Below are 21,249 nucleotides of genomic sequence, written 5' to 3'. Positions count from 1 at the left end.
TGATTTGTTTTACTATTTATATTTATGTGTATAGAAATCATAAAAAATATGTTAGAAATGCATTGTAATAAACGATAACGACAGAGAATTATGTTGATTTGATTGACAAACTTAGGAATTGTTAACCATGATATCAAGAAAAGGACAAAAGGCTGTTAATGAAGGTGTGGTTGGAAAATACATAAAGAAAGATACTCCTCCAGATTTACCTAGTAAGTTATCCTAGATCTGTAATAATAATACATATTTTTTTATATTGTTTTATGTCACAGCCTCTTTGAAACATATGGACCATAATATTCTGCATACAACTTTCTTTTATATGATAACTATTCAGTACTATTTATTTATTTCTCACCAGTTATAAATGTATGGACTACTGGTCATAACAAAAGACCTCGAAGCCAGCCGTTCGGTACGAGTGATCCTGTATCACAGAGCCATGAAAATAAATTTGGCAAGGCACAAACTATGAGTGGACATGCTGGCAAATATACACCCAGTGAGTCAGTACCAAATTTAGCACATAGGTAAGTTAATATCAAAATATTATACAATTATTGATAACAATATCAAATTTAAATATTCAACAGTTTGTATACATTCAAAATTTTTTGCCCTTGATTTCATAAGAGCTTTATGTTTTTGTGTTTGGAATATTCCAATGTCATTTCCTTATTATTCAATCCTATCTCATAAGATTCAGTCTGGCCATTATTAAATATGTATTTGTTGCAGGTTTGCCAGTTTATCCACTAGTGATACAGCAAGCTCATCAAACAGCTACAATTCACAATATCTCTTAGATTCAAATGTGGTAATAAATATTCCTTTTGGCAATGTACATATTAAAAGAAAATAACTTCTGTTACAAATATGTTTGTGTATGTTGTAGGCTTCTCAGGCTTCCCATACTACTTTGAATGATAGAGATGACTCATACCTGGCACTGAGTAGACAAACAAGTTACAGATACTACAGACAGCCACAACAAGAGGATCCTATTTATCAGAATCAACAACAGGTTTACATTTTCCTTATTTGAATTAATTGCGGTTTTTAAACTGCATTATGTAAATAATAAAAAAATAAATTAATATATGCAATACCTATATTTAGATATAAATTAAAATAGTTAAACAAAAAAGAAGTATATCTTGAATAACTTCTCTGGTTTTAGCCTAAATCTTTATACAATGAAGGTTTGGTTTGTAAGTTATTATATAGTATAACTTACGTTTTCTGGTGTTCCTAGGTTCAACAGCAGAAACAGCAACAGTATGGATCTCGGGAGTCCAGCATGCCAAGGCTGTCTTCCAACTTAAGTTTAACACCAAGACTGCACTCTCCATCTCCTCATACACTACATCTTCAGAATTATACCGATTGTAAGTTTCTATGACACTTACAGATACATTTTTAAACTTAATTGCAGTTGTTATAAGTATGTTATACCTGTAATGTTATTTAAAAAAACACTCAATGTGTGGATCAACCTGTTATTGTTACTAAACTAATATATTTTTCTTCTACTCTAGCATATGCTTCATCAAGCCAGTCTTCGCCAATATACTCAAATTGCATGAACACATCAGTTCTTCCATACAACAAGGCTCATGGGAGTAAAATTATTACAAGCTCACAAGGTATGTATACAGATTATTACCTCAATTAATTAAAAAAAGATGGTTTTCTCACATACATTAATGGAAAAAAGCTCTAGTAATTTCGAGTCACAGAGGGACTCTTCATCATGAGCAGCGTGCACAGACACGGTGAACGTCACCGCATCTGCATGCTGACTTTTAGTTAATTTAGTGTGTCTCACGATAGTTAACATAAAAATTATTACTTATACAAAAAGAGCCTAAAAGTATGACATACATAAAAATCACACTTTAAAACTTGTAGGATCTGATGAGTGTGAGCTTCCTCTTCCTCCTGGATGGTCAGCAGACCGAACTCTGCGTGGGCGCCGTTATTACATGGACCACAACACACAGACAACTCATTGGACTCACCCATTAGAAAGTGTGCCTCAACCGTGGCAAAGGGTCTCCACACCTCACCATGGAGTTTATTATTTCAAGTAAGTTGTGTCTTTTACTTACATTATAAAAGAAACTTAATAATGATGTATGTCCTTACACTAATTTCCTATTGTATTAAATTAAATCTTATAAGATTTCCATTCCTTAGGGTTGATGCCTTGTAGGAAATTCATGTCTAATGTATATTAATGTTTGGTTACAGTGAAATCACTCATCAGACAACATATGCCCATCCTTGTCTAGTTGGTGGCTGTTACTTAGTCAGTCCTTATGTTCCTACTCTTGTGCCACCATATTTACTTGAAGAAATACCTCACTGGCTCATTGTGTATTCTAAAGGTAAGTAGAATATTTTATCAATATTATTTGACCGTTCAATTATTACAATGGTTAGTATGCATAACTTGAACCTAATGGTTTGGAATTGATGAAGTTATTGTTGACTAGATAATCGACATTATTTAATTTTGTTACAGCTGATCAAGAGCTAGACCACAAGCTACGCTGGAATATGTTCAGACTTAGTGAGCTGGACTGCTACTCTGACATGCTAACACGACTGTACAAGCAAGAGTTACAGCTTATTGTTATGAAGTTTGAGCGCTATAGGTAATACTTTTACAGTCTAGACATGGTATCAGTCTCAAAATAAATCATTCATCATATCATCAAATTTTTGAGTATGAAATTTGAATTTTATATAGCTATAAATTGCTGTAATTTTTTATCTACTAATTGAATTTGTGTATTAACACAATATATGTTACAGATCCTCACTGTCAGATATCTAAATTAAAATATGTATTTTCTTATTTCAGATCTGCACTCTTACAAGAAATAGAAAGGCGGCGACATGCAGCTATCACATACCACGGACACTCCAACTGCTGATGTGTATTGTACATCAAGTTTACCTACTCTACTGTGATGTTATAAAAACATTATTTTAGATATAACTTTTATATGTAAGGATATTTCAGCCTGTCTCCAGGTTTGACTGGTATAGTAAGGTATGTAGTAAGTGGTAATCAAATTCAAATGTACATACACAATCAATAATAAGGCAATGGATTGTTGTTAAATTTTACACAGATATTGAAATGATAGTGACCCCAAATATCTTAACATGAGATGGACTTCATTTAAAACATACAACACAATATGAATATGGAAACTTATGAATATTGCCATTTAAAAATATATTTAGCCATTGCCATAAGTGAGATAAAAATCAATATACCAGAAAAAGTAACTTTTATATTCTTAAAAACAAATAATGCCTGTTTATGATTTAGGATTTTTTTAAATATATTCTCATGTTATACTATTATGCCTTAACTTTTAACTAAGAATAAGAAACAATTTGAAATCATAAATATATTTCTATACATATTTTATACAAATATTGACTATTTCTACATGTTGTTAAACAACTGTAATGAATAAACATTTTGAAATGAAAATTGTATATAGTCTGTAATCTATTGAAATTGGTGCCTTATTTTGAAAATAAAATATTTAAATATCAGTTTGATTTTTTATTCTCTACTTTTAAATAATTATGTTTCTAATATTTTTAACTAAGGTCATTCTTCTAGTGTCTCTTTATCTTCTCTATCAACCTGTTTATCCTTAAATACAGTTTCTCCATCTATAATATCATATTCATCAACTTTCTTAAAACCGGCTATCCTGTAGACTTTAGCATTTTTTATTCCTAATGTATTAGCCCATGCCGCACCTGAAATAAACATTGATACTCTTACATAGAATTCTAAACATTATGTAGATAATTATTTGTAATGTGTTGTCATTGACGGCAATTGGTGTTTTTGAGTATAGGGATTGGATTTATGGTATGTGACTTCTGCTTAAATTGTTAATAGATTTTTTACAGTCAAGAACTGACTTACCTGGCGGAGTTGCATGCTCCTCATCAGATTTTATACCATAATAATGAGCCCAATCAGCTTTTCCTTTGTAAACATTGTAAACTACTAATCCAAATGCATTCCAAGCTACTAAACCGTAAGCTATGCTGAGCCGTCGTTTCCATAGTACAGCTGTTTCTTCTGGTATAGGTTTTGTCCTCTTGCGAACAAAACGGTGCCACCACTTGTAGATCATTTTTTAAATCTTAGTTGTGTAACATCGCAAAATTTGGATTTGGAGGTTATAATCAATGTTCCCAAATAAATAACGGGGATACCATAATATACTGTACTTATTTTACTTTTTTATTAAAAACATTTATATTTAGATTCAGAAAATGAAGCTGGACACATTGTTTGAAAAAATAACGTCAAAATAAACATAATAATATTACGACATAGACATAGCTTAGAAAATGGTTCTATAATCTATACATGTAATATTTTACAGAAAATTACCGTTTTTAATAAAATTTTCATAGTAGCAATATTTTAATCACTGCATTTTGACGCAAAGTGACATTGACAGCTGTAAGAAGTAAATTAATGGCGTGTTCAGAAGAGAGGTAAATTTAAAAAATAAGTGTCAGTTCACACATACTTCACGAAAAGTGTAATGTTATCGTGCATACATAATTATAAATTATAAATATATCATATTATATATAATCAAAGCTTTAAATCCATATTTCTTAAAATGTAATTTTCCAAGACCGTTAACATTAGACTTAACATAGTATTTACAACAATTTTTATTTATTATTAAATAAGTTAGAGGTAAATAACATCGGTCTACTATCAACCCTGTTCTTACACAAAGTAAATTGAGATTTTAGAAATATCTTATCATTTCAACACAGACCTTCAGTCCTTCGTACCTACCAAGATTAGGAAAACGTGGGTAGCCGTCGAATTATCCGAAAGTTAGGTTAACCAAACCTTGGTGTGTTAGTTGGTAAAAGAAAAAGATGCTTATTTCCTGCTTTGATGTTCAAACTTTTTAGCTCACTTCTTTTTATTAATTTAATCATAAAATTCACAAGAACAAACGTCATTACATGCTTGTCGCAAAGACAAGCGTAATGATCGTTTATATATTTTGAACATTTTATTTTTTCGACTTTTTTATATTTAGAAAATACACAATGATTTCAACTCGTGGTATTTCTAAAAATAAAAGGATTTATTGTCTGTAAGTGATTCCTTAAATCATAACTATATTTTCTTTATATGGGGTAGGAGGCAAACAAGCAGACAGAGCCAATGGACTCCATCATGATATCTAAAGTTAGCAGAGTCGTATTATCCTTGAGGGCCTGAGGCAAACTAAACAAGTGTGTAGGGCATAAGGTTAAGGAGGTGCGCTGCAACGTCACGAGACACGGGGCCCATAAGGTGGCAACAGCGCCAAAAAAACGGATGCGTACAAGGTGCTTGTCTAGGGCCTTCTTTAGGTTTAATTCGCCTCTAAACAATAGTATGATTTTTTTTTCTGTATTAGGTAGATTTAGAAAATTTCAGTCTTATTATGTATTATGTACCTGCTACTAAAACGAAAACTAAACATTTACCCCTAGATTAGTAATAGACAAATCCTTTCTCAAAGTGGCTTCATTTAATAAGTATGTGAGCATATTAAATGAAGCCTTATAGCGATACTTAGGTACATTTATACCTAGTTACTTTTTTAAACGAAGAAGCAGATTTTTATAACTGCCGGATAGCAGAGTGGATGAGGAACCCCTCAGGTCCTGAGAGTGCTGCTGCTGCACATGTCGCGGATGTAATTCCATCCTAAGTAATTCTTTATTAAATTTAGCATCTCATAAATCGTTGTTTTTGTCTGTATGATATGCAGGTATATGAGATAATTCTAGAGTTTTATGAAAATACACAGAATAAAGCATCTACCCTTGTGCTACAGCCTACAGCCGTAAATGTCAGAAAATTGCATATATTTTGATTGTCTATAATAAACCAAGGTCGAAGGTCATCCGGCTGGCAGTGTTCGCGTTTCAGGGCGCCATTTAGCTGACGTTATATTGTACAAGACGGTGCCTGGCACCTGTATCGGTCCACTTACACACTTGAACCACCAAAAAATATGAAATAACAACAGGGAGTTGCTTTTCTACATGGAGAATCGTCAAATAAAAATGTTAGGTACATTACAGTCCTGACGTCCTGGGTGGCCTATTCTTCTCCCAGGTGTCGTAGCTGACTAAAGTAAGGGATTGCAGATGTAACAGGGACCGGATGCTTTGTAAATCTGAACTTTTCAAACTGCGACCTATCTACCAATCGTGGAGAATGGGCAAGCATACACCTCTTATGTAGAGAAGACCCATTTTAGGCATATTTTATCTTCCCTTTGTCGAGAAGAGTTATTTAGTTGGTACTAAACTGGCCGCGAGTCGTAGGTCTCCACTTAAACGACCATAGGTACCTACGCGAGTTTACTTAAAATTGCATAGGTTTTCGATAAAGAAATAGCAGAAAGTATCTAATATCTTTTCCTGATTACAACCACTGATCCAATAAAGCAGACAACTAAAGTTTTGTGGCATTCATGTCTGTACAACTCTTTATCTATTCACGTTCACCTAACAAACCTTCTCGAAGGTCGTCAGTCCGACACGGCAAAGCTTTGTTTACATCGGTGCCATGCGGGTGATGCGGGTCACCTCGAGGTTGCTTCGTACAGACATACAATATTGAATATCATATGGGGAAGTCATCAGCTAAAAAGTAACACTTTCTCTTTCATCCCTTTTAATTCGGTATTTAAATAAATTCGTTATAAAATAAGTTCGTTTTTGTTTGATATAGGGCTAAGTCAGACCGCATCAATGCTCTAAGGAAGCAGTATGACGCATTTCTGGAAGAGGACAAGAAGCGAAAGGAACGGAATGATTTTATTCTTGGAAAACTTGACAAAATGCGTTATACCACTGCTTTGGTGGTGCCACGGCATAAGGTAAGATTTTTATAAAAAGTAAAGTATAAAGATATGTATAAAGTTTGAATTAAAAGCTCGATATTAAACTATTATAGTTAGTATCTTTGTAAACTTGCGTAACGCCTTTTCTTCCCTGACGGCAAAGGCACAGGTACCTACACTCTGCACTAGTGCACAGAAAACCAACACTGGCCAAAAAGGAATAATAGTGATCCATGTTAGCCTATTTAAAATTCTTTATTGCACGATTGGCTCCTACAGTAAATAATTTTAAACGGTGTTTTCCTTCAAACTATGACATTTCATAAGGGATACTATATCTTACATAACGTATAAGAATTTGTGATTCATTTCAATTAACACCTCATTTTTCAGCCCAACGTGCTTGAAACTCGTTTAACCATGATGGATCGTATCGCATATCAGCCAGAATACTCTCCAGTTCGAGACCTCCAACCATCATCACTCAAAAATCCGAGCAATTTGTTTTCTGATATGCCAATGAAAAGTACCGAAGATGCTTTAATACAAGAAATAAGCAAGAAATACATACTTATTCCAAAACTGAGAACGACATTCATTAACAGTCACAATAATATATGGAATGATACGGCTGGTCAAATCCATAATACAGACAAATTGCCAGAAAGACGTCCCAAGCAGGACACAGTACCTATAAACGATTTAAAACTCAATCCTAGCGAAAATGCGGACTGGAAGGATAAATATGAAATTTTAAATATACTCAAAAATGAAGAAAAGGAAAAACAATCAGAAAATACTTTCGTTGATTATAAAGAGGGCTCGAAACATTTTGCTCGGGCTGAAAGCTTTTTGGAAAATAATCAAATTCCAATTAATTATGATAGGGACAGAACTGAAGCAATGAAAGTTACAGAAATTCCAGAAAAAGATATACCTAATGATAAACTGTTTTATGGCATATCTGACACTAGCCAACTAAAGTTAGATGCGAATACTACAGAAAATGAAGATGTCACAAAACCCGATCATACAGTCATAATTGGTGGTAAAATTAAATCGATAACATTGGATTATGAACCCGAAGCCAAAGAGAAAAGCGATGTGTCTGAAGAAACTACAGAGGATAATGAACGAACACAGCTGCCTAATTTAAATATGAGCCAAAAATATGAACATCAACAAACAAATAATAATTTGAGCATGAGCCGAAACTACGAGCCACAGGATACAACTAATTTGAGTATAGGCCAAAACTATGAATCACAGAATGCAACTAATTTGAGTATGAGTCAAAATTACGAGCCGCACGATGCAACTAATTTGAGTATGAGCCAAAACTACGAGCCGCACGATGCAACTAATTTGAGTATGAGTCAAAACTACGAGCCGCACGATGCAACTAATTTGAGTATGAGTCAAAACTACGAGCCGCACGATGCAACTAATTTGAGTATGAGCCAAAACTACGAGCCACACGATGCAACTAATTTGAGTATGAGCCAAAACTATGCACCACAAGATGAAACTAATTTAAATGTGACCCAAACCTATGAACAACATAATGCAACTAATTTAAGTATGAGCCAATATGAACCACAACCTGAGTCTGATGTGAATATTATAGCCCCGGCAACGCTTAATGATGAGGGAAATCATGTCACTGAGGAAAATGCTTATTATCAAGAAGAGTACGCCGTTGAAGGAGATTCCAGCAATGTACAAAACGATAGTATATCTGCCTTACAACATGAAGATACCGTTTACACAGACAGCAATGAAGTCGGTCCGACGACAATTTTAGATCATAATATAACAGAGACATTGAACGTAACAAATGCTGAAAATACTGATGTTAATTATATTGAACCTGCATATGAACAACCAGGAACCACCTCGCAACCACTAGAATCTATCTACCAAGAATCAGAACTCGCCAATGAAGGACTACAACCAGGAAACGAACAACCAAACAATTTTGCTGACATGACAGAATCCATTCAAGAATTTGATTCTGAGCAAGGAGGAATGTTCGTTACAGAATCTGTTGAACAATATCCTAGTCAACAAGGTGATGAAACTACTGCTTTAGAATATGCTGCAAACGAATATGCACAGAACGAAGCATATAATTATTATGAAAACGCTCAACCTGAGGCGTATCCCGTTGAGCTAAATAATGATGAAATGACGCAACAATACGATCCACTGTATGAGCAACAATATGCAGGCGTAGAAGAGCAAGTAGAGGGACAGGAATATCAACAATATCAAGAGTCTGAGGTTGTTGAACAACCTGAACAAGCAGGAGTGATGCAATATGACCAGCAATTTATGAATCAAGGAATGATTGAAAAAGATTTGGATGCCGAAGATGGTTACGCACAACAGCAGAATGACTTTGTAGTACAACCCGATGCTGAACTAGTTCAAGATAATGAATTTGTGAACCAAGAACCCATAAAGTTATCTGAACCTGTTAGGACATAAAATCGAATATCAAACTGCTATTTATTTTGTTTGCGAGATGATTTTTGTAAATTACCTGTTTGGAAATCAAATGAAATTTTAGATGCAAAGCTCTATCTTACACCACAGCTTTCTGCTTAGGCGAGTATCGCATTATTGTGGTAACTTAGATCATTACAAATTATAATATAATATGTTAGATATAGATCAAACTTTGTGGTATGTGATGAGGATTTTTTGGTGGCTACATAATTTAATCGGCAATATTTATGTGCTTAAAACTTTTCAGTGGTGAAGTGGCGATAGAATATTGCGGCCTAGGCTAGGCCTAAAATATAAATTAATATTCAGGAGTCATTTAATGCTTAGTGTCCGTAACTTATCTTCTTATTCGCTTGTTTCGAGTAAACTAGTGCTAATTTAATGTTTAGTGTACTGCTAAATTTATTTGAACTCTGTATTTGTAACTAAATACTTATTGCATTTGTTACTAGCTATATTGAAATTATAATCTTTTATTTCCAGAGTTAGAGCAATGACTTGCTAATATAACTTTTGATGTATTTTACTACAAGATATCAAATATTTTCTTATAAAATCTGCTGTTTTAGAATCTACTAAAGCCTAAAGGTGTTGTTTCTTTGTAAACTGAATTGGCTTTTTTGTCTATGTTTTTATGTATGTTGTTAAATTATCTAAATTTAAAACTGTCACTTCTAAATTTTAAATACACAATAAAATGAAAACTTTAAAGCTTTGTGTCATTTATTTTTTAAACTAACAAAACATGATTCTTTGTAACATCTATAGGATTCCTTGAAGGAGTATGTATGGATCTCCTCCCAGCTTATTGTATAATATGGATATTTGTTCAGATAAATAGTAAAAAAATCCAACAATATGAGTAAATCTAAATTCTGACTACATTTATTTTAATTATATACTTGTTATTGAGGCAAAGGCATCTTTTCCAGTTCTGCAGCTTGTTCAGGGAATAGTGCTTCCTTGGGTTTCTTCCAATGGAACTCCTCCCATGGTAGCCTGTCCAGTCCAGTGGCCCAATGATGAATTCTACATCTTACATTTACTTTTTCTGTATTATTGATCTAAAACAACAGTAAATAAGGTTAAAAAATGTAGCAGTGTAGGTATATAAAGCAGCAAAGAGGATTTTTAAACAAAGCTTAGGGACTTAAGTAATATAGATGATAATGTTTTGAACAATAAATAAATTATCAATAAAATAAATGTTGAAGTAAACTTACCGTTACAGTGACATAAAATTCCTTGTCCTGTAAGGTTAGGTCAGGTCCCTTGATCTGTGCGGGGGGCATCTCAATACAATGTTCAGGGACCAGAAAACCAGATTTTCTGAAAGAAGTACTGATGTGCCACGGCTCCAAAACCCAGGGTTCTAATTTACTCATTGTAATTTGTAATATCACACGCGACAAGCAACCAATAGTCTGAAATTTTATAATTAATTATAATATGGTAGTTAATAGGCTTTCAATTCAAGCATGTTCTCTGTAAAGTGATAGCTTATAGCATTAGAACTTCATTGAACTTTATTAGACAATATATATAAAACACATACAAAAATGTATGTGTTTTGTTAGAAACTCACAAAAACTAATAAACATGGTAAAAATCCCGTTTCAAGTTCTAATGATATTACTAGTGACCATGACAGTTTAAAAACTTATAATATAGTTAGTGATAGCTTACCCTGTGCACATAAGGTGAACTGTAATTACTCTCAGTAGTAGACTTCTCTTCATTAGCATCATACTTTTCTAAATTCTGTGGGCTGGCATACACAGCTAATCCAGGCACAAGATACTCATTGTAGGCTTGGTGAGGCCGGAGTGTTAGAACTTGACCTTTATTCCCAACACCTAAAAATTCAAATTGGAAAGCAAAACTGTTTATCAGGAAAAACTAATGTCTTATTCAAATTAAACATTAAATCAGCTTGTTCAAAGTAAGTATTGGAGACAAATAGCTTTGTTTTGTTAATAGTTACAAGGGTAAGCTCATGCCTTGGGAGATGTTTGATCAAAATTAAGAGGCAACTAAATTCAATATAGTATGAATTGGATATTTGACATACCATCGATGAACTGGTTAAGAATTACTTTAACATCAGGTTTTCTCTTGACATTTGTATCTTCAACCAGGTCGTATACAAAATGCCGTCCCTTCAATTTTATAGGCTTCCCACCCTTCTTATGTAGAGGCACTGGGGTTTTTCTTTTAAGAATAAATGTGTTCTGCAGAAAAGAGACATTATTTATTATTTAAACTTTGAAGGTGAGTCACAGATTCATCATAGTACTTTGATATCTATGTATCTTACTATTTGGCTAATATTTTAATACATAACATTTGAATCACTAGTTTGGTATCCTACAAAAATAATAGGAAAGTCCAAAAAAAGGTTTATTTACAAATTTTGATGTATTTATATCATTTTTTTACAATGGAAAAAAACATATAATATATTATTGTTGCTGTAAGTTATTTGGACATATTTTTTATTTAACTTTTAAATATAATTTAGAAATTAGTTTCAAAATAAATTTCATGTACTTCAATTTTGACTTACTCTAGTTTGTTGATGATTTATATTACATCCTGAAGTAATGGCACTACGAACTAACGAACGTAACCCAAACATATTTAAATGATTGATGATACGTAAAAAATTCCCAAATTTTATAGGAATACAATTTTTGAATAAATATATTTTGACAATTTGTTTTTCTAGGTTATATTAACTTTTTTTGCTGCAAGAAGATTCATGCCATATTCGGATACAAGTCTTTTGGAAATACATCTATGTTAACATGAAATAAATAAGTCTATGGTCTATAACTTCTAATATATCCGATCGAAACAGAAAGAAAACAGAGGAATAGCCCATTTTATTAGTGATTAGGACAGCCATTTATGTATTTGACATAAATATACTACAACGACAACGGGTCACCAAAAATAATGAACTTTACCTTTTCAAAGAAAGTCGTTGAATTTCAACCATTGACAAATAGAAGACAATAGAGGACCATGTAATTGCCTATGGAGTACCAAAGACATTTGTACCGTGAGTGAAACAAACTTGGTTTGCTTTGCTTTGATTTGTGAATTGTGGATTCGATTGAAGATTATATTAAAGGTGCATTACATTTGATTCAAGATTAATATAAGTGTTGTGTTTAGTGAACCTTTTCATTAAGATGGATGACGAAACGAGCTCAGATTTACAGGTAACTATGATAAAGTTGTCAACCTTAACTTGAGGTTATAAAAAATACCACTGGTGTTTTCGATAGTTACGACTGTAGTAAAAACGATATTATTCTTTCTTTCAGAAGTGTTTATCCGATGGACCGATGGATACGGATGAAGGCCCCCTAATAAATGAAAACTCAAATGGACTATCGCATTTATTAACTGAGGGCGAGTTCAGCAGTGTCGAGGCGGCGGTGGACGAGTCATCAACATCAAACCAAGGTTTCCTCAATGCGGTGGAGCTGTCCGCGGGTAGCGTTGGCGACTACCTGGACAACAACACAGACGGGTTCAACACACATCCTTTCGATGTGGGCGATAACGCGGTCACATTCCCCAGCGACTCGCTCAATAACGTGCTCACCGACGGCGACTCACTACTTAGTGATACAGCGTTTAAGACTCACTCTGATACTGATGGTGATGTTACAGAAAGTCAGAAGGCGACGGTGGATACTGACTTTGAGGTCAGTCAAATATCTGATGCTGGCAATTCAATGCCAGCTGATGACATAACACAAACAAAAACAGATGACAGCAGCAACGCTAGTTTAGCTGAGGTGAAGCCAGAACCTAAGGCAGAGGACGAGGCTGGCCAAACTGGTGATTCTGATACCACTCCGGCCGTCAAAAGTGAACCACCAACTGGGGAATCTGATGAGGTATGTAGTTCTATGCAATGATGTTCATTTATTTCATTTAAGGGTTACACCTGTTGATGCCAATTACAGTAAATGATATATAAGTATTAAACAAAATAGTAAGTTAAACAATATGTATAGACAATAAAAAGATAAATAAAACTTAGTATCAGCATTCATGAGTTCCCCTCGCAGGACTTCAGCATTCTGATAAAATCTCCTTGCATCCATCTGCCAACAAACAAACTAGTTGATGTTAAAACTAAACTAACTTAATAAATAATGAATACTTAATTAATAAATTTCTAATTATGAGTTGGATTGTTAATAAATTAACTAAATTGTTATTTGATTATTAATTATGCCATGCCATGCAATGGTGTTGTCAGTGTGTGTGTAGTAAATTAATTGTGTAAATTATACAATGGAACTGACATATACAGTACAAAAGTTTCCAGTTAAAAAAAAAGTTCATATCACCAACATGCCTTGAGCACTTAGTGTAGAAAAATAATACTCGGGCTGGCACATAGCTGGTTCATATGCTGCTTTTAATAATTATCTACAGATATTAAGAAGATTACAATCTTTGTGTTATCTTATTGGCAGATAAGAAAAAACTATTCAATCACTTTAAACATATGTTATTTTTCCATTCTAGCATGCCAAAGTAAAAGATGAACCAGATTCAGCTGAAGGTGACACTAAGGTATGATAACAAGTTTAGTACTTAAAATCACTACATAGTATAAAACAAAGTCGTTTTCTCTGTCCCTATGTCCATTTGTATGCTTAAATCTTTAAAACTACAGAACAGATTCTGGTGTGTTTTTTTAATAGATAGAGTGATTCAAGAGGAAGCTTTATATGTATATATAATACTCATATCTAATTAATGTATTTTGTCCTTTCAGATTGATGATGCATCTGTTAAAACAGAATCAGTTGTAAAGTCAGAAAGTGCTACACCTACAAAGAAGTCTAGCAAGGTAAATTATTGTGTACCTCTTTGTTATTGTATATTTTAGATATCACTCTAGTGTAAATCCCTGAACATAGTTGTTCCATCTTAAACTAGTTCAAAAATCTTGCTATATTTTGGAAAAAACATGAAGTATAATCAGACCTTTCACTCTTTGAATCATTTGTTATGTAAACAACTTAAGCTTATCTGCAAATTCGAGTTGTATATTGTACTTGACTGAAAGTATACAATGCACTCATGGTAACCAAGTTTTCTTGCCAAATAATCCTAATTATGATGGGAAATAAGATCCAATTTCATTAGTTCATTAGCAGATCGAATTAGAAATCACTAGCTAAAAAGTTTTGAAACATTTAGATAACAGCTTATAAATAGAGATCATGTTTTTTAGAATAGATTGCATTGTACTGATTTAACTAACCATTTATGTGACATGCTGCTGCTTATAACGGTAAGACTGCAAGGCGTGCGCACCCTTATTGTACCACATTGCCAGGTATGGACATGGGCACATGTAACTGACGCGTCATATTAATGTTACATAACACATAATAACATGTATTTTATCAACTTAAATTTACACACATAAGATAACAATTCAAAACATCATTATTTGTTGTTCATATGTAAACTTTTCATATTAGGTAGGAGGCGCTGAAGAGACAGAAGTTGTGTCAGAAGATGAGTTACCAGAGGTACAAAAGCCTAGCATAAAGGATGCAGAGAATGTCTCGGACGATGAGCTGCCCGGACCCAAGCCAGCTGAACTTCCAGCCGATACTGAGGTAAAGACATTTGTAGTTAATCAATTTACTTTATTCATACATACATATATCATTAATCTTATCTTTCTGCACCACCCAATGCATTAACCCATCATGTGCTGGAACACATACCCACACAAGTCACAATATTTTTTATATTGTGACTTATATACTGGCAATCAAGTGGTTAAGTTAGAGAATGCCTATTGCATTAAGTCCGCCAATTCAATGTTTTGTTTACGTGTACTAAGTATAAATAAACAAAATAAATTTTAGGTGGTGTCAGAAGATGAGCTCCCAGCTTCAAAGAAAGAGGTGAAAGAGTCTCGTAAACGTAAAACAGAAGATGAGCGCGATGGCTACGACCCTGGCTCGCCTACATCTGAAAACGAGTCCTCTTCCAAAAAACAAGCTGTTGCCAAGGTAAATTAGTCATATAAGAAAGGTTTTTGCTTAGTTCCTACATATTAATCCACTTTTTATGAGAAACTAGCAAACCCGGCAAACTGCGTTTCGCCACCAATGATTTTCCATGTTTTCCTGCTTTTCTCTTGCATTTTTCCTGAATTTTCTTTGCTATAAACCTCACGGAGCCTGAGACCTTTCCAACAAATGCAAAACCGTGGAAATCGGTCCATGCCTTCTGGAGTTATAGCGTCAGGAAGGAAAACTCGACTTATTTGTATATTATAGATAGGCAAACGAACAAATAGATCGCCTGGTGGTAAGCAATCACCGCCGCCTATGGACACCCACAACACCAGAGACGTTGTTGATGCTACCAGCCTAGGCAACTAGGTGAAATAATAATAAATTTATTCATAAAACAATGTAAAATACAAAATTATTTCTTAATTAACTAGAATTGGTCTCAAAATGTTAGATGCCTGCGCTAGGAATCCTGTATCGCAGGCGAGGTTGACTATTATGTAAACATCTCTCTATTACCATATCGCGACTGAAGTCCTGCTTTTTTCTAGAATGGAGAAAGCAAGCCGATTCCATCTGAAAAACGCGCATCGATTGACGAAAAGCCCAAGAAGAAACTACCTGAGCTCGACAAATACTGGAAAGTCGTCAATGACGATCCTACCGATTTCACTGGCTGGACCTATTTACTGCAATATGTTGACCAAGAGGTGAGTTTTGTGTCCTCTTCATTATTATATAGTGGATTTCCAATATTGTAAGAAATAACTAGTCCCAAGAGTAATGTTCTTGTTTAACCATTCAAAATGATGAAATCTATCGCTAATTTCACTGCTTTATGAAGCGGTGGGAACTGAACCTTATTGACGATTGGCAAGGGCCAACTGATGAATGTCCGTCATTAGCAGATATATAACCCTTAGAATAATATTTACTAACTTGTACAACGTTTGCTACAGAGCGACGTGGAGGCAGCTCGCGAAGCTTACGACGCGTTTCTGTCGCACTACCCATATTGTTACGGGTACTGGCGGAAGTACGCGGACTACGAAAAACGTAAAGGAAGTAAAAAGAAGTGCCTCGAAGTGAGTACCGCCACGTTACACTTGTTGCATTGTTTATAATCTATTTTTTAATCACTTGGTGACTGGTTAGGCAGTTACACCTGATGATCAGTCGTTTCTTTTGATGTGCGTTAACACTTGGATTTTGAATTGTTTTAGTCATAACTGGTATTTTGCAATTATTTTTTTTCCCAACAGTGCAACGAGGTCCACGATGTTCGTAAGGCAAAGTCGTCCGTTCGCACCGGAGAATTCTATTACCATCACATAGATTTCGTTCTAGTGATTCATTTTTTGTGGTGTATATTTTGTATTTTAGTGCATATATTTATTATAATTTGTACACGCATGATGTATTGTAATACTTTTTCATGTATTTATTATTTAAGTAAGTACTAAATGAATGGTGGATATAATAATTAAGATTAAGTTAACATGCCATGGTATCATGGAATCGCAGCTGATCTTCATATTTAGCCATTGAATGGCGTTAGGAACGGAAGAGCGCGGCGAGGTCGTCGACAGCTGCGTCAGCGCGCCGATTGCGAACAGGTGTAATATGCCCAGACAAACATTTTATATACTATAGATAGACACAAGCGAGACGTCGCGTCCGTACCGCGTCCGTACCGCGACCATACCGCGCCCTACTACGCATTACATATCGCGTCCGCTTTCGCGCACCGACACGCCACGTCTCGCTTCCTCTATTCTGAATAATGATATGACAAATAATATGCTATTCAATATTCCCTTGCTTCATGGTGTCGCCGTAAGCACGGCGGCGCTTGCAGACACGTGGAACTTGTTTGATCACGGTCTTGTGTTCCAGGTTTTGGAAAGAGGCCTCAAAGCCATCCCATTGTCCGTGGATCTGTGGATACATTTCTTAAACCACGTAAAGACGACACGTACAGAAGATCATGCCTACATCAGGTCGCAGTATGAGAGGGCCATAGGTGAGACATATTTTTGTACAATTGTAAATACGGGTTACTAATTACAAAAACAAACACATATCTACAATGATTTCGACGTTCAGTTTAACTACATCAGTGTAACTTTTAGACTTAAAAACTTCAGTTTTAGTGACACGAAATGCGGTTAATTGACTGTTATTAGACACGTATGTATTTCATTATATTATTTTCAGTATTTTCACACATTACAGATTAATAAACCGATGCACAATAAATAAAAATATAAACTATCCAAATGTATTTTGTTGCAGAGGCATGTGGTCTTGAATTCCGGTCGGATCGTCTCTGGGAATCTTACATCAAATGGGAGGCAGAGAATGGGTCGGCTCTCAATGTTACCAATATATATGATCGACTGTTGGCCACTCCCACACTCGGATATACTTCACATTTTGACAAGTTTGTACAATGTCCATTACTTATGCTTCATTCGTCTGGTAAACAAGGATTGTTAATGTTTTGGTATAATTTCATATTTATTTCTTTGTTTAATGAGTATGCTGTGAATGCGTTATTATTGTATAATGTAAGAAATAACAGATACGAGATAAGCGCAATGTTTATTGTTTTCTTTTCAGTCCCAACTTTCCAATTTCAGAATGAAAGACTTTGTAAAGTCTTTGCTCGCTTATCGAACGAACAAGTCACTCTGTGACTGGTGTAATTCTGTTTGACAACGAAGCTTTTATGGGAATATGAGATCGTAACAAAAAGGTTCCGTTCAGTTTTGGTTATGCTTGAAATATAATGAGTGCTATGGAATAATTTACGGCTGTGGCGCGACGTGTAGTGTGTGTCAGTCTGTATAAAAGTTGTGGCGCGGTTAGCTTCCAGGAGCACGTGATGTCGGAGCCGGTGGCGGGCGTGGTGTCCCGCGCGGAGCTGGTGCGGCTGCGGGCCGACGTGCGCGCCACGGCCGGCGCCGCGCCGCAGCTCGACCTGCCGCCCGGGGAGGACGAGCCGCTCGACCATGTCGTAAGTACTACATCTATGGTGTAGCAGTTCTTAATATATAAGTAAAGTTAAATTATGCCCTCATCATCAGCTCATTTCCATCCACAGTTGAACATAGACGTCTTCAATGTAATGCTAATTAACGATGCGGCAACTGTCGTACTGTTACATGAATTGTTTGAACATCACATGACATTTTTAACGTTATAGGCATCCGAAGAAGAGGCTCAGGCGATCAAGGAACGTATCATTGCCGCACGACGTAAGGTCCACAAGACCACCGGAGAACAAGTCGCAGCTAGATGGACCTTCGAAGAAGGCGTAAGTTGACGAAATATCGCTTATTGAAGTAAAAAACATCAAGGTTCAGCCATTTATACAAGAATTGTTTTGTTATAGATAAAACGGCCATATTTCCACGTGAAGCCTCTGGAGAGGTGTCAGCTAAAGAACTGGAAGTCGTATCTAGAGTGGGAGAAGCAGCACGGGTCACTGAAGCGAGCGCTCGTATTGCATGAACGGTGTCTCATTGCCTGCGCGCTGTACGAAGAGTTCTGGATGCGGGTAACGTTATTTACACTGTTCATCATCAATTATTTTTATCGTCAAATCATCTAGAGAATTTGAAGTAGAAAAATAGACTGTCAAAAAGCCACACTGTGCGCTGCTTTACAGCAGATGTAATGCGTAAATCTGCTCCTGTAATAATACATAATAATATTGAATTAAAGCAATTTGTCTTTACAGCTGATTAAATTCTTAGAGGAGAGAGTAGAGACTAACCCGGAGCTAGTGAGCGTGGAGCGCGAGGTGTTGGAGCGGGCCTGCACCGTGCACCATCTGGACAAACCCGACCTGCACCTGCACTGGGCACACTTCGAGGAGGTACACGGGAACGCCGCCAAGGCAGCTGAAATACTCGACCGCATCGAGAAGACCTGTCCCAACCTTGTGCAAATACAATACCGGTAAGTAACGCGACACTATCTAACTTCTTTGATATTGTTGAAACTGAAAGCTAAAATGCCTGACGTTGGTGTACAATTTATGTTAAACCCCGCCGGAAGACGTTTCTGTAATTTTATTTACTTTGTGTTTATGACCTCTAGTGGAGTTTCAACGTTATGTTGATGCAAAAAATAATAACATCATTCATAATCACGATACGCAGACGAGTGAACTTGGAGCGACGGCGCGGCGACTACGAGAAGTGTGCGCAGCTGTACGAGGGCTACATCGCGGCGGCCAAGAACAAGGCGGTGTCGTCGGCGCTGGCCATCAAGTACGCGCGCTTCCTGTTCCACGTGCGCGCGCAGCCCGCCGCCGCCCGCGCCGCGCTCGACGCCGCCGTCCAGCGCGACCCGCTCAACGCGCGCCTACACGCGCAGAGACTCGACCTCGCGCTGCACTGCCCCGACACGCCATACCAGGAGCTCGACGGTACGATCTTGTAATATTGTCACTCACAACATGTAATTGATTACATTCATTCAGACAGATTTCTAAATAAAATTATTTTTTCTACAAAACAGATGACAATTAAAACTAAAATCTAAGGCTTTATACTCATCATGTCGCATACATTTAATATAAATGGAATTGTGGAATATTTTTATAATTATAAAACTGGTTGTATTTACAGAGCTAGTGTCGTCGTACGAGAAGCAGGAAGGCGCGGAGCCCGAGGTGTGCGCCATGTTGGCGTGGAAGCGGCGCGAGCTGGCCGAGGAGCTCGGGGACGCGCAGGCCGCGCGCGACGCCACCGCGCATGCGCGCGCACTCGCCAAACATTTACGCAAACGGGCCCGCAAGGATAAACACGACCCACCACCTCCTCCCAAGTACGTGCTCTTAGATCAAATAATTAATATTTTCTTATAGCAAAATGTACTTATTAACATTACAGAATTAATTATGCTATTATGTAATACCAAATAAATAAACGGCTATCTAAGGCTGCCTCTACACGTCACATACAAAACCTAATAACTTGTATGTGTTCACAGCGCATGTGTGGAGCCCAACAAGAAGAAAGAGAACACAGCAGCGGCGCCAAACAACGCAGCGTCCCCCAGCGGCGGGTCGTACTACCAGGCGCCGGCGGCCGCCGCGTCGTACGAGCAGCCGTACGCGGCGCCGTACCAGCCCGCCTGGGGGTACCAGCAGCCGCCCGGACCCTACCAACACCATCCGCACCCCTGGCCGCAGTACCCCAACTATTACTAGACTACAGCTACCTTTTACACACATTGTTAATTTTTATGACAAGTTTACTAGTTCACATAATAGTTACATTACGGTATGATTCATATCGTTCGATAAGCTACAGAATTACTTTGTCTGTCTTATAAATAGGAAATGTAAAATTGAGATTTACAGAAATTGTTAATGGATTTAATACAGTAACAAAACAATGTTACGTGATTTTTTGAAGGAATAAATCTATCTTCACATTCCAACGGGGTATTATTTTTCTTCTATCTTCCCAGTATCCCAGTCTTGTTGACAATAAATAAAATCTTTGACAAAAACCTAACCTAAATGCATGTACGCATACGCATACAACTCCTGCACTACAAACTGTTGGAAACATTGCAGTTTCCCGTGTGAGTTGGAATGAGTTTGTCGCTATTTAGCAAAAATACAGCACCTGGATGAAAGCTGGTGTGAAATGAGATAGAAAATCTAGAAAATCAAGTACAGACAACGTTTATATTCCATAAGTCTCTTGTGTGTTTTTCGAAGT

The 21,249-nt window shown here is 36.1% G+C and overlaps 5 protein-coding genes across 9 annotated transcripts; 3 read left to right on the top strand and 2 right to left on the bottom strand.

Moving 5' to 3' along the window:
• Positions 1-62: 62 nt before the first annotated feature.
• Positions 63-3,579, top strand: LOC118275688 (protein salvador homolog 1). 2 transcript variants are annotated; one of them, XM_050695310.1, is made up of 10 exons: positions 63-212; positions 362-530; positions 739-814; positions 896-1,024; positions 1,256-1,388; positions 1,539-1,646; positions 1,912-2,089; positions 2,254-2,390; positions 2,528-2,660; positions 2,870-3,579. In XM_050695310.1, exons 1-10 carry the CDS (start codon positions 128-130, stop codon positions 2,940-2,942), a joined length of 1,221 nt encoding a protein of 406 aa, XP_050551267.1. In that variant the 5' UTR covers positions 63-127; the 3' UTR covers positions 2,943-3,579. The 2 variants fall into 2 exon arrangements, with proteins under 2 accessions (XP_050551267.1, XP_050551266.1); XM_050695309.1 differs by having other exon boundaries at positions 739-817.
• On the bottom strand, positions 3,577-4,299 carry LOC118275689 (uncharacterized). The gene is made up of 2 exons (XM_035593751.2): positions 3,965-4,299; positions 3,577-3,792 (listed from the first exon to the last, which is right to left on the bottom strand). Exons 1-2 carry the CDS (start codon positions 4,176-4,178, stop codon positions 3,638-3,640), a joined length of 369 nt encoding a protein of 122 aa, XP_035449644.1. The 5' UTR covers positions 4,179-4,299; the 3' UTR covers positions 3,577-3,637.
• Positions 4,300-4,513: 214 nt separating this feature from the next.
• LOC118275839 (asparagine-rich protein) lies at positions 4,514-9,444 on the top strand. Of its 3 annotated transcripts, none has more exons than XM_035593934.2 (3): positions 4,514-4,548; positions 6,812-6,959; positions 7,317-9,444. In XM_035593934.2, exons 1-3 carry the CDS (start codon positions 4,529-4,531, stop codon positions 9,411-9,413), a joined length of 2,265 nt encoding a protein of 754 aa, XP_035449827.2. In that variant the 5' UTR covers positions 4,514-4,528; the 3' UTR covers positions 9,414-9,444. The 3 variants fall into 3 exon arrangements, with proteins under 3 accessions (XP_035449827.2, XP_050551265.1, XP_035449826.2); XM_050695308.1 differs by lacking the exon at positions 4,514-4,548 and adding an exon at positions 5,006-5,174; XM_035593933.2 differs by lacking the exon at positions 4,514-4,548 and adding an exon at positions 6,579-6,730.
• A 695-nt stretch (positions 9,445-10,139) lies between these two features.
• On the bottom strand, positions 10,140-12,173 carry LOC118275509 (39S ribosomal protein L9, mitochondrial). The gene is made up of 5 exons (XM_035593498.2): positions 12,001-12,173; positions 11,506-11,665; positions 11,121-11,290; positions 10,658-10,858; positions 10,140-10,498 (listed from the first exon to the last, which is right to left on the bottom strand). The coding sequence occupies exons 1-5, from the start codon at positions 12,070-12,072 to the stop codon at positions 10,340-10,342; spliced, it is 762 nt and encodes a 253-aa protein (XP_035449391.2). The 5' UTR covers positions 12,073-12,173; the 3' UTR covers positions 10,140-10,339.
• A 297-nt stretch (positions 12,174-12,470) lies between these two features.
• On the top strand, positions 12,471-20,962 carry LOC118275482 (pre-mRNA-processing factor 39). 2 transcript variants are annotated; one of them, XM_035593463.2, is made up of 18 exons: positions 12,471-12,661; positions 12,767-12,908; positions 13,119-13,348; positions 13,989-14,036; positions 14,242-14,316; positions 14,957-15,097; positions 15,353-15,499; positions 16,057-16,215; positions 16,465-16,590; positions 17,402-17,528; positions 17,801-17,948; positions 18,377-18,524; positions 18,714-18,824; positions 18,903-19,067; positions 19,251-19,471; positions 19,675-19,943; positions 20,146-20,344; positions 20,510-20,962. In XM_035593463.2, the coding sequence occupies exons 1-18, from the start codon at positions 12,632-12,634 to the stop codon at positions 20,727-20,729; spliced, it is 2,706 nt and encodes a 901-aa protein (XP_035449356.2). In that variant the 5' UTR covers positions 12,471-12,631; the 3' UTR covers positions 20,730-20,962. The 2 variants fall into 2 exon arrangements, with proteins under 2 accessions (XP_035449356.2, XP_035449355.2); XM_035593462.2 differs by having other exon boundaries at positions 12,767-13,348.
• The last annotated feature ends 287 nt before the right edge of the window (positions 20,963-21,249 follow it).

Source organism: Spodoptera frugiperda, chromosome 8 (genome assembly GCF_023101765.2).
Source record: "Spodoptera frugiperda isolate SF20-4 chromosome 8, AGI-APGP_CSIRO_Sfru_2.0, whole genome shotgun sequence".
Classification (NCBI taxonomy): Eukaryota; Metazoa; Arthropoda; class Insecta; order Lepidoptera; family Noctuidae; genus Spodoptera; species Spodoptera frugiperda.
The sequence above is the reverse complement of the archived record's forward strand: the minus strand, read 5'-3'. Positions and strand labels throughout refer to the sequence as shown.